The sequence below is a fragment of the Phaseolus vulgaris genome, chromosome 5 (assembly GCF_051622355.1).
Source record: "Phaseolus vulgaris cultivar YP4 chromosome 5, ASM5162235v1, whole genome shotgun sequence".
NCBI lineage: Eukaryota > Viridiplantae > Streptophyta > Magnoliopsida > Fabales > Fabaceae > Phaseolus > Phaseolus vulgaris.
In genome coordinates this window covers 13,068,859-13,088,830 of record NC_143502.1, presented here as the reverse complement: position 1 = coordinate 13,088,830, position 19,972 = coordinate 13,068,859, and the positions used below count along the sequence as shown (strand labels likewise).

The window sequence follows — 19,972 nt, the reverse complement described above, 5'->3', positions numbered from 1 at the left end:
CATAGATTTATGCCTGCATATGCATGTGTATGAAAGCAAACAGCAATTTGAAGTTACAAAAAATTTAACTGTACTTCTGATTATTTGATTTTCAAATTAAACAATTATAATTTCAATTGATTTGATATTACATTTCAAATAAAAATATTAATATATAACAATGCTAATTACTTGTTTACATAGAACATTAACAATAATGTTTAATAATAAATTGTAGCATTTATTAGCATTGAAAATACGTAGAAATCAAATTATATACCAATATCAGATCAAAATAACTTAATTATAAAAAAATTTAACCAAATGTGTAATTTATTTTTTAGAATGATCAAAATTACTTATTAGCGACACTATAAGAATCAAATAGTGGATTTTGATATTTGATTCTACGTGTTAGTGTGTGTAATGCGTAGGTGAATGTAAAAATCATCAAATATATCAGCAGTGAACAGAACAGTTGAGAGTAAACAACATGAAGGATTGGATTACAGGAAATTTCAGTAAGACAGGATTGAAAGGAATTTAACCCAAATATGGTATCTTCGGAACATGTCTGTCACAACAACAAAATGTAACATCTGCAAAGGTTTTTGTTTCTTCTTGCATGTCTCTCTGGACTTTCTTTTCCACAAGTTGTATTACTTGTGTCAAAAACAATTGGTTCCTCCACAAAATGATGCCCAAAACAGAGGCACAACATGTGTGCTTCATGATACACACTGAATCCAGGCTTCCAACAATATGCATAGTTACAGATCATGCCAAAAAAATAGTAGGACTACAAACAAGCATGCTGGAGCATATTTATAGTAGCTTTGTCCCTGTTGTCAAAAGAAAAACCACCTTCGCCGTTGTCTCTGCAGGAGCAACATGCAAAGTAAGAAAATCACATCATCACTGTACCTAAAACTAGGAGAGGGATATTGCTGAGAAAGTAAAACATGATAATAATAAGGAAACATTAACTTCCTCCTATTATATTTCAAAGACGAACAACTAATGAACTTCTAAATGTTTATTCAGCTCTGAAGTTTAACTTCGTATCTTCTACACGATGAAAGGAATAGTGGAAATTACAAAATTCAATCAGAAAATTCAGTCATGCAACAAACTGCACATTGCGTAATCTAAAAATACAGTAGACTTCAAAATGGAAAAATGAAAACTTCAAAATGAAAGCTAATAAATTTGGACATGTTTTCGATAAAATTTCTCCAAAAGCACTTATAATATAAAAAAACATGGAAAAATGAAGAAAAAAATTCTTAAAGTAAAATTAGTTTATACATAAATTAAAAATCAGTTTTTGAAAAAACAAATATAGAAGAGATTGTACAAATTAATTAAAATAGAAAAGTTGTCTATCTTGAGCAACATGCATAATCAATGAATGTTCGAACGCAAATAACAGAGAAAAGAGAGACCTTTTCCTGATTTTGTGGTTTTATTAAAATAGGCTCAGGAAGAACTGCGTTGTCTATATCCTGAATGAATGGCTTCACCTTGGCCTCCAACATCTCATTCAACTGAAGGTGAAATTAAGTCAGTCACTTGCACAAAAGATTGATGGACAGCGACATTTGAAAGTGTGCAAGAATAATATAATATTCCACAAACTGAACATATATTAAAGGTATGTAATAGTTCTGAGAGCGGTTAAGTACACAACTCAAACCACAGACAGCTTGAAATCTTGAATTGGAAGCAAAACCCAAGCATACATGAACATTGTAAACTAAAAAGGCCAAGAGTGTGATCTTGATGCTGATTAAAAAAAAAGAGTGTGATCTTGGGACAAGACAATTGTACACACAATTTAACATTATTATTTCATCATATGAAATGCCTGATTACAGCATATGTCGATTTTGATTAGTTGATCCTTTCAACATAAACAAAGTAACTAATTGTAAAGACAAAAAAACCACCAACCTTGTCCTGACGCCATTTAGTTTCCCACTGTGCATCCAAGATCTTATCAGAGATTTCTCTTTGGGCATTAAGAAGAACAGTCATTTCATAGAACTTTTCTGGATTTTTGAGATCCTCCTCACTCCAAGACGATGCATTCAATGGAAGGTCCAGCTCCTGCCAATTCTCTGCAGTTTATGTCTCATTTCTGAGAAGGATATGCCTACAACCTACACTACTTTTATAATTTTCCTTTTTCAAATGGAAGTGGGAGTGACCAACCTAACAATATATTTTGTAGTGAAAAGTTGTGATGGCATATTTTATGAATATCTTATGACCCTTTTTGCATGCTGTTAAATTTATATTCTCACTTTTACGCATTTGAGCCAGAGGCTCGCCGCAATTTCAAAAGGTTTACGCCCCACTGATTTTCCATTGAACAGCTTAAAGAAATAAAAGGAGAAAACATCGGAAGTGTTCTGTAGTAGAATGCACTTCAAAAGGGTCATCCTTGTACAGTGTTAACAAATTTGTGAAGCCAAAAATATTTAAACCGAGTTAGCCCATCCTGGTGGATCACCCACATTAGACTTATTCACTGCAAATACATAAAGAGGCCTGTTTAGACCAGCTTAGAGGCCAGCTTGTTTTTTAAGTCATACTGACCATGTCAATCCAGTATATGCAACTGTCTATATGCGCATTCTAACCAACTGGGGATAAAGAATTCAAGCAGTGCAATTATCAAAAACACATTATAAATTAATTTGAAAGAAAATTGTGCACATTAACTGAAGGAATAACTAGCAAATGTTACGTGTAGATAGTAAATACGTACACCCCAATTTGACGGTCTTGCTGGAGGATCAAGCTTCATAACCTCTGTCTCCAGTGCCTTCTGAGCCTTATAGTAAGGGACATTTTTCACTATGACAGGATCATCCCTTGCACGGTCAGGATCAATAGATATCAAGGCCTATGATAACATCAGTTCAAAATAAACAAACATTGTAAAATTTAATCCAGAGAAAATTACATAAATTTAAGATGAATGCCACCGTCAATCAACCACATAAATAACTCCATATCTAGCATCCAACTAATAAAAAACTACCATAATTATCAGAAAAATAGTAAAAGAATAAGCTTTTCGTCCATTTATTTTAGCAACTAATCCCCAGCATACCCAACATTTATATCGCTTGTGACTTCCACATCTAAAATATGAGCATAGGCATTACCAGATAGCCATGGTTAGTGCAAAGGATGAAAAGCTTACCTCCTGCAGATACTCCCACCCAGGTTTCCTCTTGGCCACCACATCTCGGAGTTGATCATACCGCCTAGATTCCTAAATTCACTCACAAAAGGAAAAGGAAAATAGATATATTTAGAGACATAGAGTTGACCAACTTCTATAAAGAATGAACATGACAGATGATGATTTAGGCTGCATAATGTCTGATTAACTTTTGAAAAGGTTAATCGAATGAAAGGTTGTATAATCATAGGGTTATGACCTTCATTCCCTTTTCTTCAATTCCATTTTAAATATTAAATCCAATTTCCCGCACCATTTTCCTAAGCAATCTGAAATTCCAAATAGTTACTGGCATACAGGTCAAAGTACTAAGTACAAAGAAAATCTTCCAACACATTATGTTTGCCGGCTAGAGAAATACACAGGATTATTCAGTCAATTGGTCCCATGAATCCTTCTGTATTAAAACACACACACGCAGATGAAACAGCATAGGTGCTTGGAAAACTATGTTGGTGCTGGAAAAAGGGATGAAACCTTCAAAAAGCTACAAGCTGACAGATTCATATATTCAGATCAGTTGTTTCTTGTATTTTCACAAAATTAGAATTCTACAAATACCAATCTCTGAACTGAGGTGCACGATCCACTGAGCTCAAGGAGAGTAAAAATGAATTGACAGAAGTAGAAAATAGAGGAAATTAAATTTTCACTTGCAAGCATGCAGAACAAAAGGAAAACCAGGTCATTGAAAATTATTCTCATCCATCTGAAAGTAGCAAGGACAGAAATATGTTACTTTTGTTGTATATTATTATCCTTGTGGACCACATTCCTAACCAAAATATAAGGGTAAACAAGCAAAAACACATTTCTTTTGTTTAATCCTGGGCCTTAACATTGTATTTTCACCTTATATTCATATTTCATGACAAATTTGCAATTAAAATTTGTTTAAAGCAGGTATGTAATTTCATCATTTCTTTTACCAAGCAATCATTTATCATAAGATAATAATTAGTAGATGAACTGTACTGAACTATGGAAAGGAATAGAAATGTAAACCTTGTATTGCCACCATATTTTCTGCTTCACATCATCATCATAGGTAAATCCACCCATGATCTGAGGAAATGTAATCAGCCAAAATGCAGCAATACTAGAATCTTTCATGCTGTGAACTATGTGCTGAAAAGAGGAAAAAACAAAACATATACTAATGATTTCAATGTCAAAAAAAAGAGTGAGAAATCAGAAGTAGAATAAATTTTATATTTTATGTCTCCTCTTGACACACTTATTTAACCAACAAAAGTTTGCATGAAATGCTAATATAAGAGAAAACAAAACATGCTGTGAACTATGTGCTGAAAAGAGGAAAAAACAAAACATATACTAATGATTTCAATGTCAAAAAAAAGAGTGAGAAATCAGAAGTAGAATAAATTTTATATTTTATGTCTCCTCTTGACACACTTATTTAACCAACAAAAGTTTGCATGAAATGCTAATATAAGAGAAACATGAATTCCAATGCACACAAAAGTAAAGAAATGAGTACAAATGCCTAGGATCAAGGTTTGTTCAGTTGCATATGAGAGGAATCTGTATTATATTGTCAATAATAAATAATGACAATAGAATTTCTTATTTAATAGAATCAAATTTGATCTTAGAAGAAATAACACTAACCTCATATGGGTAATCCATTTTTTTCAAGACATTATAAGCTTGCCAAGGGGGCTCCATAATCTGCCCAAAGAAAAGGATGCTTAAAATAATATGAACCAGCATTACACCAACTTGTTAAACAGTTCATCAATAAGATAATTTTAGCATCTATCCGATAGCATGTATTTTAACTTTAATAATTTACATATCATTGAGAAGTAAAATAAATAATCCAATAAATCTTTAAAAAGTTATGAGATTTTTGCAAGATTTAAATACTGTCATTGTTACAAGAGAAATCGACCAAGTGTTTGAGAAAATATTTGTTGAGGAAGCAAATTTTTTATTTTGAAGCAATTACAAGTATAATTACATCAAAAGAACTCACTGTTTCCACTAATCAATGGTTATTATACAATGTAAGTGATGGATTCTAATTCATTTAAGAAATTAAAATAAAAATTGCCGTTGCTGATGTGGGTAAAAAATGGTTAAGAGAAAGCGAGAAAATATAGTATTGAATCACTAAGTGACATATCAATCAAAATACTGGTGTGGAAACAAAAGATTAGTTTAATTGCCAAAGCCACATTTGGCTACATATTATAAATAGATTATTAAAACTTCACAGGTAATATTAAAGATCAAATATGAACGAGTTAAATTCAATAATGGGAAAAGAACCAAGCACCAAAGAGTCAACAATACCCACATCATCTGCTGAGATCCTAACATGCACCAATCTGTGTTTGCATTCAGGACAGCTCATTGCACCCTGTGTAAAGTGAAATAAATTCTTCAAAAAAAAAGGTCAAAACACATTGCAATGTTAAAGCTACCAGATGAAGAACATATGAGACTAACTATTGATCTCAAAGTAGAATTGTTTTATGGTGGGTAGGTGTGTGCGCATGCAGGGGGAGGACTAAAGTTTATTCATGAATTACTACTTCAGCGGGAATGAACCTATCCATGAAAACAAAATGTTGGATGAAAAGACAAATTGTCTTGGAATTTAACTCCCACCGTTCCATCACAAGTTGGACACTCTTTTGAAGGGAGTGGGTTTTGAAAATCCAAGGATGACGGTAGATGCACCAACTCAGCCCGATTGTTGGCAATGGCGTCTGCTACAGATTCAGCAGTTGGCTTCTCTCCACTAAAAGTTAAAAGTTGAAGAACATATAAGGTGTATACAAATTGGAGGAGAATCTCAAAATAATAAATGACGTGCACTAAAAGAAATCAAAATAGAAGAGAGTTATCCACTAAAAATATACTGAGCTATCTTATGCCCATTTTATATAAATCAGATACACATTTCCTTACTTGACAGCAGATATTTTCATTGCAGTTCAGATATTAATATATTAATTTAGTGTGACTTTAGGTCAACCACCATTTTAGAAAAATTCATTGGCATAAAACTAGTATGTGTTTAAATACTCCCTCCGGTCCTTATTATAAGACACCTTGTACATGCTCTATATGGTCCAATTTATACGTGACTTTATACTCCAATGATACATTTATCTTTTTTACTGGTTTTCCTTTACTAAATGTTTTTGGTATCTACTTTGGGGTTTTTCTTTAAAAAAGAGAGATATAGGCTGAGTTATAATTCAGGTATTTCCCAATGAAAAGCTATTACAACATTTTCAAGTCCCAAAGACTGTGTTCGTTTTCTCATTAAACAGTTATAATTCTGTTAACAGTGTCTTATAATAAGGATTTGATGGAGTAGCTTTTTTCCCATCTGAACTTTGTGTATGTGTGAGTATTTATTACGTAGTTTTCTTGGAAGCTTGGACAAACTACATAAGTAATCATGCATGACCCCAAATGACGAAGATTGCAACGTATTCTAATTCAACTAGAATCTCAACTTTTATGATCTTGAAATAACTTTTGCAAGTTTCATTGTTTGTGGGTTCTATTAAAAATTTCAACAAGAGCACCAAACAAACCACATTTACATAGTAATACTCACCGCCACCTCTAAATTTATCCAAATGGAGAGTCACATACCTCTTCAAGGTGTAATTCTTGACTTGATAATGCACCCTCCCACTTCCTCTGCACATTGTACACCGCAAGGCCCGCCATCCACTACATGTATTACAATTCCTGTTCTTGAGACACACATTTAGTTAGAGTTTACAAAAGTCAATGAGCAACACTAAACTCATAAGAGATTCAAGGTATCATGTATTCAAGTGACACAACAAAACCACAATCAAGGAATACAAACAGCACCTTTGACATAGCACCTTCCTCCCCAGCTCAAATGCAATGTCATAAGTTCCAAGAGCAGCTATAGCCTACAACCAAGCCATGAAGCAACATCTATCATTATAAAAATAAAACAAAAATTGAACCTAGAACTAACAAGATAAAATTTCCAGAGAATACAACTCCCATCAATAATCCAAATGATAAAAAATTTAAAAAGTAAAATGGCTTCCAAAAATACTTATTTGGTTTAACATAATTCCTTTCTTATTCATTTTCAATTTCACTAATCATTACCAAAATATTACATTGTTTTCAGCTTCTTCATTCTAACTTTTTTTTTTCAGAAACTGGAAAAACAACAGCAATTACTTTCCTGTCTATATCTATATAACTACATAAATGCAGGATAGTGAAAATAATAGTTTTCAAGACCACATGTGCCTTCTACAAGTATCTCTACAGAGGCAATCCGGCTACCAGTAATCATCACTTCCTCCAGAAATTAGGGAATCATATTGTACAAAACAATAGATAAATAGCGAGAAAAAGTGAGAGAGAAGAAAATTGCATAGAGAAAAGGGAAAGAGACTGACGAAGACGGAAGTGGCAGAGAGCTTGGAGATGAGTTCGGGGACGCCGAAGCCGCGAGGCGCAGAGCCGGCAATGTCGAAGGCGAGAGTGAAGGGAGACAAGACAACCTTAATTGGGAAGTCCAATATGTCGATGATGGTTGGACCGTAACGATTGCTGAAAACCTTGTACCGAACATCCACGAACTTTTTCACCGCCTTCACCAATCGCTCTCGTGAACTCCCCATGGCTACCCCAACTCATACACACTCACTCGGAGTCTCAGAGTGAAGAAGAATAAGAAGAAGAAGATAAAATAATAGATAAATAAGAATTGTGTTATCCTTCAAATTCCACAATGCCAAAGGGTTTAACACTTCCAAGGTAAAATTTCTATGTTTTAACGCAACAAATGTTTTAAGAACTGCACTGCAATCTCATATATTTAATATTTAAATAATAAAAATTTGGGGTTAACTAGAAAAAAATAATGATTTAACTAGATAAATGATTAGTTAGCCCGTTATATTCAAATAGGTTCATTTAAATTTCAAGATTTCGAATTAAGCTCAAAATAGGCTTAACAATATTTTTCTAGTCTAACAGTAAAGTTAAGATTTTCAGGTGTGGTACATGTTTATAAGATTTGTTCTCGTCGGTTGACTTAGTCGTTGTTGACTTCGAAGACAGATGGTGGTTCCTTCTATTTTCTAGTGGTTTCAGCTGTCTTTTTGGATAGCTAAGAGTGACTCCGTTGAAATAGATGGGGGTCCTACCTGTTGATTGCACTCTGACAATCAAGTCAGTACTATGCTAAGAAACAGTAAAGTATGTAGAGCAGTTTCAGTCTTAGAAACGACGTACCTTTTCTAGGGTTTTTACCACCCTTTATGTTGTATCTAGGTCAACTCCCTCTCCCACGAGTATCTTTCCTTTAGTGGAATTAGGGTTACTGTGAGGCATTATGTGACCCGTTGCACAAGCTTAGCACAGCCGCGTCACAAGACTTGACTCTTTTGGAGTGCAAAATCTCTAATAGCACGACTCCTAGGGTACCAACTCATGTACCAGCGCTGCGGGGCCATCTGCTCTATAGGTGCCCTAAGTATTCACGTGTCATGCATGCAGTCTACCCTTGGAAACCCTCACCCTAACGGGCCTTAGCGTCTCCAAGGGTTATTTACTTCTGCTAGACCTGAACGTGCTATTCACACCACATGCATGAATCCTCTCGTGACTTAGGTCCCTCTCTTGTATGGATAATAACTCATTAGTATTTCTGGGGGCTACCTACGTGACCCATTAATATGACTGATGTCTGATGCCGATCTCTTCAGTCGATGTCCGAGGTTTGGCCAGTACACAAGCCCCCCAGGCTCGAGCTGTAACTTGTTTCAGCAAAGAGGTTAAGTGATCACCCACGACGACCTACGTGATGCTAGGGTGACGGGACGTGAACAGGGCACTGAAGTGACGTTTCACCATACTTTTTTAATCAGCATACACGTGGCAGGATCAACGGTTAAGGCTCGTTGCCGCTTGCGCTTCTTCGTATACGTTAAACCCCTCAAAACCCCTACACTCCTCACTATTTTCGGCCTTGTCTTACAAGACAAGGGAGAGACTCACTTAGCTGGTCTCGACCTTTCCACATAGGGGTAAGGGAGACATATAACTGGGAACCATACTGACCTTGCCTTACAAGACAAGGAAGAGGTTCTCCTTTACTGACCTCGTCCTAGCTGTATAGAGGTAAGGGATGATTTAACTGGTAACTATTCTATTATGAGCCTTAGCGTTCTCACGCAAGAGGGGGGCTCACTCAGAACCATACTATTTCCAATCTTGGTGTTTCTAACCCAAAGGAGATGTTTGCCTATTGACCTCGTCCTTGCCGTATAGAGGCAGGGGAGGATTTTAATCTGGGAACCATACTCTTCTCGACCTTGGCGTTCCCACGCAAGAGGGAGGCTCACTAAGAACCGTACTATTCCCAGTCTTGGTGTTTCTAATCCAAGGGAGAGGTTCACTTACTGACCTTCCTTTGTCGTATAGAGGCAAAGGAGGATTTTATCTGGGAACCTTACTGTCTCGACCTTGGCGTTCTCATGCAAGAGGGAGGCTCACTAAGAACCATATTGTTCCCGCCGGTTGACCTAAATGTCTTTGTGCACTTAAGACACCCTTGCGATCAAGAATCCCTTCGTCTCTACGTGCCTTACCTCCGACAGAATCACCTGAAACAAAGAGACAAAGGGCGCCCTCGCAGGCGTTTAAACTCTGACGCTCAAGTCAAACTCTCGGGCAAAGAAACACCAAAAAACTCTTAACTCTAAGAGCTTTGTGTGTGTGTATTCTCTGTGTGTGTTACTTGCATTAGAAATGCGTACCTTATTACGTTGGTTGTTACCCTTTATATACTCTAGTGTTTTTGCCACTTTCGCTAACTGTAACTAGCCTTACTGTAGGTATGCCTTAGCGTCACTAACACCCGCTCTGAGGGCCTTTAGTGCATAAGACTCCCTTTCCAAAGTGCAGTTGGCGCGGGATGACTGCTTGGGTGCCAACTCATGCACCCAATCTCTGGGATCATCCGCCCTAGGAGTGCCCTAGCTGCTCACGTACCATGCATGCAAATCACCCTAGAATGTGACCCTCACAGGTCGTCTCTTTCCCAGTGGCTCTTGTTAGAATGTATGGTTTTAAACTAGAGGGGGGGGGGGTGAATGGTTTAAAGAGGGTTTTTGCAAACTTTTAAGTCTAGAATGAAATTACTTCGAGAAAACTTGATTAAGAAATCAGTTTGCCAAAAACACAAAGCAATTTAGCACAGCACCATAAAAACAATCGGTTGTTTATACTAGTTCACAAATATAAACTGAATTTAAAGAGTTCAAGGGATAGAGAGATAGAGATTGTACACACGGAGTTATACTGGTTCACTCTTAAACCAAGAGCTACATCCAGTCTTCCCAGAAACCACTGCGGAATCCACTAAGCAATCAACCCTAGATTACTTACAACACCACCAAAGAAGTGACCTTGATCCCCTCAAGACACACACTTCCTTTGGCTCAGCACAAACACAACTAAGAATGTTGATCTTGACAACCTCAAGAACACACAACACTTCTCAGCTTCACACACAGAGTTTCTTCAATGTACAGAAGGATTACACTTGTTACAAAAAAGATTTGAAATCAATACAAGATGAAAATCCTATATCACACTCTCTTGATCAAAGCAATCTCAAAGCAATCTCCAACTCTTCAAAAGGAAAATCAGTGAAAAACTCAAATCTGTTTTTCTTTGATTAAAAATAAGTTCTTGTTTGTTACAAAATCTGAACAAACTATTTATTGCATTCAAAGACTGGTCAAAGCATTTAAAACTGGAGTGTATTCAGTTATAATATCATTTAAAGCTCAGTCAAAGCACAAAACAGTTTTCTGTTATGGTCCAAAACAAACAATCGGTTGAATGCTCGAATCAATCGGTTGTTTTGGTTTGACAGCAAGTCAACCATCAAAAACAGTTTTCAACCTTTATAAAAACACCTAAGTATAAAACAATCGGTTGTTTCGACAAAACAACAAGTTGTTTTTCACTTAGTTTGAAAAACACTTTCAATTAAAAGGTTTGAGAATGCTTAAGCTTTGAATTCAATCAAGAGTGGATTTAACACAGATAATCTACCCCAGATCCTATTCTAACATAGCTCAGCAACAACAAGCACATCCAGCCTTCCATCAACCTTCAAAGGGTTTGGATTTTTCAAAGCTTGAACACACTTGATTCAACAGCTCTTTGATTGTGTCGCACCCTACCCTGCCGCCCACACTCCATGCATGGACCCCCCGTGATTTAGGTCTCTCCCTTACTGATGACTGGAGTGTGTCTTGGAAACCACCCTTTTCACCTCAACGCCGCCCCCTCCTCGGCTACCCTCACTCGTGTGTTTCGCGAGATGTTGACCTATCCTCCCAGCCTCCTAGTGGACCCAGCATTCGGGGCCCCACCGTAAATGCGGTCAATGTCGAGGTCCGAGGACCGTCCGGCACACAAGCCCCCCAGTCTCGAGCTGTCAACTTGTTTAGCGAAGAGACTAAGTTCTCGCCCTGCCGACCTACGTGGTTTCCTGTGACAGGACGTGCATAGTGTCTCGAAATGACACTTTCCTGTACCTTTCTTAATATGTGCACACGTGTCTTAATCCAACGGCTGGGACTTACCGTCGCTTGCGCTTTCCCAGTTTACGTTAAGTATTTCAAAGTGCATGCTTCATGCACTGTTCCATCATTTGTAACTTCTATTGCACTTTTCATCTTCTTCTTCGAACACTCTGGTTTCCTACCTTCGCAAAAACCCAAACTTTCGCTCATCAACAATCAAAGGTATGATTTTTCTCCATTGATTGCTCTTTATTTCTGATTTCGCGCATTGATAACTGCTTGGGCTTGTTTAAACTTCCACGTTTAGGTTTTCCTCTGCATTTACTCTTCGTTCCTCTGTTTTTCTGGGTTTTCTGCGAGCGTAGGGTTTTTCTTCCTTTTTACACCGTAGCCCCCCTTGCTGGACCCTTACCTTCTTCTCTCCTTGCTTTTTTAGCTTCCTTCATCATGGCACGAACGAAGACTACCTCCAACCCTCCACCCAATGTCAACTACAGAGAAATGTACCCTGGGGTATCCGATGAACTCCTCGCTGAAACCTCCACCCTTACATCGATTGCGGATTGGAGGGCACACCTGCATAGCGAGCTCGAGTTCCTGGGTAGGGCGTTTGGGAGAGAGAGTGACGCGTACGTCTCAGTTCGTCCCTGTGCAGAGGGTGAACCCGTGTGCACTGACAACCGTGCCAATGATGGAGAGTCTTTCTTCTTCTTCTACCAAACTGTTTTCAAACGCATTAGGCAGCACCTCCCCTTCACTAGCTTCGAGAGGGAGCTGCTCACTGAAGTGAACGTTGCCCCTGCCCAGCTGCATCCCAATAGTTGGGCCTTTGTGAGGGCTTTCTCCATCCTTTGCAACCATTTCGGCCATCCACCATCTGTGGACGTCTTCCTTCATTATTTCGAAGCCAAGAACCCTGGGAAGAACCTCTGGGTGAGCTTCAGCAGGGTGACAGGGAGAGTCATCCTCACCTTATTTCAACAATCTTACAAGGGTTTCAAAAGGAAATTCTTCAAGGTGTGCTGCTCTGGGCACGACAGCACCCTGTTGGACGGGTTTCCTCTGTATTGGGTGGGGAAGTTAACCCTTAAAAAAGCCAAGACCCTTGATGAGTTATCCTCTGCTGATCGCGAGGTGTGCCAAGTGCTGGCTAGCCTTGGGGTGGTCTTCAGCACAGTCGAGCTCATCAAGCATGAGTACAACCCATCTAGTCTCGCGGGCTACATTGGTATAGAGCCTTGCTTCTGACCCCCCTTTATCTCTTTACTACCTTGCTTGTATGTTATCTCATACTTATGCATGTGCTAACTTCCTGCCTCTTGGTAACCTTGCCAAATTCTCATCCCCTTTTGTTTTAATGCAGGCATGGTGCTGAACGAGGAGAAGCAAGCAAGACTTGCTGAGGTCTTGGCCCTTCGTCAAGATGTTGTTGCTGACGTAAGTGCCTCAGCGCTTTCTGCTCCACCGAGCGCCTCATCCTCCCAAGGCCTCCTTGCACTCGAGGGTGGCGGTGAGAGCGTACTTGAACTAGCCCCTGCTCCTGAACTTCCCCTGGTCCTTCAACAAATCCTCAAGGGCTACCAGAGAGGGGCCATGGGAAGCTCAAGCGGAAAGGCTGTGCGGGAGAGCTTGGCTCTCAGCCTTGGAGAATTCCTTTCCCAATTTGACGCCTTTTTCCACGAGGTGGAGTCAAAAGCAAAGGAGCAGATGGCTTTGGCTGAAGAACTGGCTCTGGCGAAGGAGCAACTGGCCCAACAGGCTTAGGTTTTCTCCAACCGTGAGACTGCGCTACATCAGGAAGTAAACGCCCTTCACCAGGCTGAGCTGGAGGCCAACAAGAAGCTCTTCGACAAGGGCCAAGAGTACACCACTCTATTGGCCAAGGTTGTGCCACTACGTACCCAGGTGGTGGAACTTGAGGAGGAAACCATGGCCAACAAAGCTAGGATGGTCAAACTTGAAGAGTGGGCCACGGATCGGGAGGTGCAGCTCGGGAAAGTAGAGGTTGAGCTTACCGCACAAACTGAAGCCCTTGAGAGGGTCAAGGCAGAACTAACCACTCAAGCTGAAGCCTTCGGGAAAGCCAAAGCGGAGCTCATTGACGATGCCACCAATGCCTATGCAGTAGGGTTCGAGGACGCTCTCGCTCGGGTTACTTGCAAGCATCTCGAGATAGATGTCTCCTCCTTCGCAACGTCGAACCACATTGTGGATAGGCAGATCGTGCCAAGGCGCCCTCAAAAGGAACTTGTGTAACTTTGGCTTTGAAACTATGTCCTCCGAAACATTTATTTAATATAACTCGCACCTTTTTTTACTTGCTTTATTTATCTTTGTTTGCCAATAACTGCGTCTTTGACTTGACGCTCTTACCAACAACGTTATGATGCTAACACCTTTAAGTCCTTGACAAACTTTAAAACTTCGAACTCTAGGTAGCACGCTTTCTCGCCCTCTGTCTTAACTGCTTAGCAACCCGTGATGGATGTGAGCATGAGTGAACCTTCAACTAGTCTTGCCTTAACTTTTGCTTAGACAAGGGAAACTCCTTTGCTGATACTTACCCATACTTTGCGATTAGGGAGGATCCACCAACCGGTCTCATCTTCGCCCCCAAGGCAGTAGAGGACTTAATTGGGAATCCTTTCGCTGAGCCTTGGCGTTCGCGTTTGGGAGGGGGCGTCCTACGTGGGAACTGCCCCTCCCTCTCAAGGTCTCTAGCCACAAGACGCGTCACCGACCTCGTCTTTGCTCAAAGGCAAAGGAGGACTTAACTGGCCGAACCTTGCTGTTCGCACTTGGCGTCCACCCTCGAGGGGAAGGCGTCCTAAGCGGAAGCTGCCACTCCCTTTCGAGGTGTCTAAACACCAAAACGACAGGTTCATTGCTGGTTGAACCCTGTTGTTCGCACTTGGCGCCCACGCTCGAGGGGCAGGCGTCCTAAGCGAAAGCTGCCACTCCCTCTCGAGGTGTCTAAACACCAAGACGACAGGTTCATCACTGGTCGAACCCTGTTGTTCGCACTTGGCGTCCACGCTCGAGGGGAAGGCATCCTAAGCGAAGCCACTCCCTCTCGAGGTGTCTAAACACCAAAGCGACAGGTTCGTCACTGGTCGAACCCTGTTGTTCGCACTTGGCGCCCACGCTCGAGGGGGAGGCGTCCTAAGCGGAAGCTGCCACTCCCTCTCGAGGTGTCTAAACACCAAGGCGACAGGTTCGTCACTGACCGAACCCTGCTGTTCGCACTTGGCGCTCACGCTCGAGGGGGAGGCGTCCTAAGCGGAAGCTATCACTCCCTCTCGAGGTGTCTAAACACCAAGGCGACAGGTTCGCCCCTGCATTGTACAAAAAATTTGAGAATATGTATACTTCAATCGTAATTTTATTGGGTGACCTCGTTAAAATACCCTTAAAAAGGGAAAAAGAGCGTCCCCTTAAACTGTGTACAATGCTAGAGTTCAACTAAAATAAAACTTGAGATTAGCCGCATTCCATGTACGAGGAATTGCGCCTCCCTCCAAAGTCTTAAACCTATCACCCTAAAAGGGCTAGTACATTTGGGGGATAGCTTGTTCTCTAACTGATATGGGTGGGGATAACTTGTTCGCATTACCAGGTCAACGACCTAGAACTATCTAGGCCTTAGCTTGGAACTGTGCTTGTGCTCCACCCTTCTCTTTAAATCTTCAGCTTTGATCCTCGCCTCCTCCCTGACCTCATCCAGCAGATCCAAATTCACCTTTCTCTCCTTGTTAGACTCCTCAGCCACGAAACTCTGAAAACGTGACGAGCTCTCCTGAATCTCTATCGGAATCATTGTGTCAGACCCGTACACCAAGTTGAACGGTGTCTCTCTGGTGGTGGACTGAGTCGTGGTGTGGTAGGTCCACACTATCCTAGGAACCTTTTCTGCCTAGGTTCCTTTAGCCTTCTTCAGACCCCTGAGTAGAACTCTGTTGGCAGACTCAACCTGCTCATTTGTTTGGGGGTGTTCAACCGATGTGAACATCTGTTTTATCCCCACCTCTGCGCATAGCTTGCCCAGTTGTTGGCTTGCAAACTATGTGCCATTGTCGGAAACTAAATGCCTCGGCACGCCAAAACGACACACTATATTCTTCCATACGAAGTGTTGGATCTTATGAGCTGTGATTTGCGCTACTGGCTTAGCCTCTATCCACTTCGTGAAGTACTCTATGGCCACTACAAGGTACTTCATCTGCCTTACCGCCAAAGGAAAGGGCCCAGAATGTCGATTCCCCACGTGTGAAACGGCCACGGGCTGTAAATCGACCTTAGCTCTTCTGGCGGCGTCTTGTGTCAGTCGGTGTGCTATTGACACTGTTTACACCGTTGGGCGTGCCTCGTGCAATTGTCGGCCAATAATAACCTGCACGGACGACCTTCGACACCAAGGACCGCCCTCCCACATGGCTACCACAAATCCCCTCGTGGAGTTCTGCCATTATTCGTGTACATCGGTCTCCGCTCATACACACCAAAATCAGATGGGTGAACCCATGCCTGAACAACTCCCCGTCGACGAGGGTGTATTTGGCGGAGTTCATCTTTATCTTCTTGGCTTCCGCGGACTCCAACGGAAGTATCCCATCGGCCAGATAGCGCCTATAGTGTGTCATCCATGTGTCCCCTTCCTCAACGGTGCATATCTGCATTGACTCCCCCTCCAAAACCGGGTAAGCGCTTACACTGGGCATTCTCAACGTCTCCCGAGCCATCGACCGATGACTCCTTGCCCCTTCTCTAGCAGCACTGGCCTGATGAACGCCTGCCATGTTATCAGAAATAAAAGTTCGCAGTGCCTTGAGGGTTTCCTGTATGACCGTCCTCTGCCTTCCCCCTTGCTCGAACTGACAAGCTTGGCTAGCAAGTCAGCTCGGGCATTCTGCTCCCTCGGGACGTGCACCAGCTCAAACACTGCGAACGATCCCTTTAGAATCTGGATGTACCCCAAGTATGCGACCATCTGCGGATCTTTGGCTTGATACTCCTCGGTCACCTGACCTGTGACTAAAAGGGAATCGCTCTTTGCCAATAAGCTCCGCGCTCCCATCTCTTTAGCTAAGAGCATCCCGACTATGAGGGCTTCATACTCTGCCTGGTTGTTGTTGGCCTTGAAAGCGAACCTTAGGGCCTGTTCAATCAACAACCCGTTTGGTCCTTCCAAGATCACGCCAACTCCACTCCCTTGCTAATTGGAGGACCCATCCACAGAGAGCACCCATATGAAGATAGCTTCCTCCTCTTGTTGTGCGTCCACAGAGGAGAGCTCTACCACAAAGTCCGCAAATACCTGGCCTTTGATGGGGCCTCGGGGCTCATACTGGACATCGAACTCCGAAAGTTCCACCGCCCAACGCACCATCCTTCCTGCTACGTTCGACTTCTGCAGCACCTTTCGGATAGGTAAGTCCGTCATCACCACCACTGTGAAACTCTGGAAGTAATGACAAAGCCTCCTAGCCGAGAACACCACGACCAGGGCTGCCTTCTCTAGGGCTTGGTACCTCACCTCCGGCCCTTGCAGTACTTCGCTTACAAAGTATATCGATTTCTGTACCTCGACTTTGGCATTCCCACGCAAGAGGGAGGCTCACTAAGAACCGTCTTGTTCCCAGTCTTGGTGTTTCTAGCCCAAGGGAGAGGTTTGCTTACTGACCTCGTCCTTGTCGTATAGAGGCAAGGGAGGATTTTATCTGGGAACCATTCTGTCTCGACCTTGGCATTCCAACGCAAGAGGGAGGCTCACTAAGAATCGTATTGTTCCCAGTCTTTGTGTTTCTAACCCAAGGGAGAGGTTCGCTTACTTCACTGTACAACACATTTGCAAAGATATATCTTTTAACTGAAACTTTATTGGGTGACCTTGTTAAAAAACCCTAATAAGGGAAAAAGAGTGTCCCCTAAACTGTGTACAATGAAATAATTAACTGAAATAAAACTTTAAATTTGCTCCGTTCCAAATTCGAGGAATCATCCCACCTTCTAGGGTCTCGAGCTTGTACGGTCCGTTCTTAAGCGCCTCTGTCATACAGAATGGACCAGTCCACTTGGGAGATAACTTGTTCTCTAGCTAGTAAGGGTTGGCTTTCCGCATCACCAAGTCGGCGACCTGGAACTGCCGAGGTCTCAACTTGGTGTTGTACTCGTACTCCACCTTTATCTTCAAGGCTTCACCCTTGATGCAAGCCTCCTTCCTAACTTCGTCCAGTAGGTCTAGGTTCACCTTTCTTTCTTCGTTGGATTCTTCAGCCACAAAGTTCTAAAAACGTGGTGAACCATACACCAAGCTAAACGGCGTCTCTTTGGTAGTGGACTGGGGAGTGGTGTGGTAAGCCTACACAATTCTACGAACCTCTTCTGCCTAGGTCCCCTTGGCTTTCTCCAGCCTTCTCTTCAGACCTCTGAGCAGAACTCGGTTGGCAGACTGGACCTACCCGTTTTTCTAGGGGTGTTCGACTGATGCGAACACCTGCTTTATTCCAAGCTCTGTGCACAACTTGCCCAATTGTTGGCTTGCAAATTGGGTGCCATTATCGGACTCCAAACGTTTTGGGACTCCAAAATGGCGTACAATGTTTTTTCACACAACGTGCTGGACCTTGTGGGTTGTGATTTGTGCAACTAGCTCAGCCTCTATCGAATTTGTAAAGTACTCAATGGCAATCACAAGGTACTTCATCTATCGCACCGCTAAAGGGAATGACCCCAAAATGTCGATCCCCCAGGTATGGAACGACCATGGGCTATGAATCGATCTTACCTCTTCTGGGGGCACCTTGTGCCAATCAGCATGTTGTTGGCACTGTTTGCACCGTTGTCCATACCTTGTGCAGTCTTCCCTCATGGTTGGCCAGTAGTATCCTGTGCGAATGACCTTTGATGAGAGAGCTCAGCCACCGATGTGACTCCCGCATATCCCCTTGTGAAGCTATGCTATAATGCGTGTGCACTGCTCACCACTTACACATATCAAAATGGGGTGAGTATACCCATGTCTGAACAAATCCCCGTCGATTAGGGTGTATTTGCTCGAATTTTTCTTGACTACCCTGGCCTTTGTGGGTTCCAGCGGGAGTATCCCATCAGCCAAGTAGCATCGGTAGGGTGTCATCCAGGTTTCGCCTCCTTCAACTAGGCAAACATGCATTGACTTTTCCCTTTATAATGCGTACGTACTTATTCTGGGCGTTTTCAGTGTTTCTTAAGTCAACGACCGGTGACTCCTATTAACACCTTCTTATGTGCTTATTTGCTGGACTTCTTGCTGGACTTCTACTGTGCTGCTTGTGGTGGTTCGAGGTGTCCTCAGGGTCTCTTGTATGACTGTCCTCTGTCTGCCCCCCTTTCCTAAACTGGCAAGTTTTTCTAGCAAGTCAGCTCGGGCATTCTGTTCTCTAGGGACATGTACTAACTCAAACACCGCAAAAGTCTCCTTTAAAATCTGGACATACTGTAGGTATGCGGCCATCTAGGGGTCTTTGGCCTGGTACTCCCCCGTAACCTGCCCCGTTACTAACAGGGAGTCACTCTTCGCCAACAAACTCTTCGCACCCATCTCTGTGGCTAGCAGTATTCTAGCTATTAGAGCCTCATACTCCGCCTGGTTGTTACTGGCCTTGAAAGCAAACCGCAGGGCCTGCTCGATCAATAGCCTATTTGGTCCTTCCAGGATAACGCCAACCTCGCTAACCTGTTGGTTTGAGGATCCATTTGCGGAGAGGACCCATCTAAAATCTTCTTCCTCTTGGTGTGTGGTTGTCGAGGAGAGCTCTACTACTAAGTCAGCATAAACCTCGCCTTTGATAGGTCATTTGGGTTCGTACTGCACATCGAACTCTGAGAGCTCCACTGCCCAATGCACCATCTGTCCTGCCACATTGGGTTTCTGTAAGATCTTGTGAATGGGCAGGTCCATCATCACGATTATAGTGAAGCTCTGGAAGTAGTGGCGAAGTCTTCGTGCCAAAAATACTACTGCTAGGGTTGCCTTCTCTATGGCCTGGTATCTCACCTCAGGCCCTTGCAAAACTTTGTTCACAAAATATATTGGCTTCTGTGCCTGATTCTGCTCCTGAACGAGGACCGGATTGATTGCCCGATCTGTAAATGCGAAGTACAAGTGAAG

General features: G+C 42.0%; 1 protein-coding gene across 2 annotated transcripts; it reads right to left on the bottom strand.

Moving 5' to 3' along the window:
- Window positions 1-457: 457 nt before the first annotated feature.
- Window positions 458-8,061, bottom strand: EMB2737 (embryo defective 2737). Of its 2 annotated transcripts, none has more exons than XR_011085034.2 (12): window positions 7,675-8,061; window positions 7,103-7,167; window positions 6,875-6,973; window positions 5,873-6,005; window positions 5,559-5,621; window positions 4,868-4,927; window positions 4,241-4,363; window positions 3,194-3,265; window positions 2,753-2,890; window positions 1,933-2,099; window positions 1,425-1,526; window positions 458-857 (listed from the first exon to the last, which is right to left on the bottom strand). XR_011085034.2 is itself a non-coding variant. In XM_068643553.2 (12 exons), exons 1-12 carry the CDS (start codon window positions 7,897-7,899, stop codon window positions 828-830), a joined length of 1,266 nt encoding a protein of 421 aa, XP_068499654.2. In that variant the 5' UTR covers window positions 7,900-8,061; the 3' UTR covers window positions 458-827. The 2 variants fall into 2 exon arrangements, 1 of the variants encoding a protein (XP_068499654.2); XM_068643553.2 differs by having other exon boundaries at window positions 1,933-2,088.
- Between the last annotated feature and the right edge of the window lie 11,911 nt (window positions 8,062-19,972).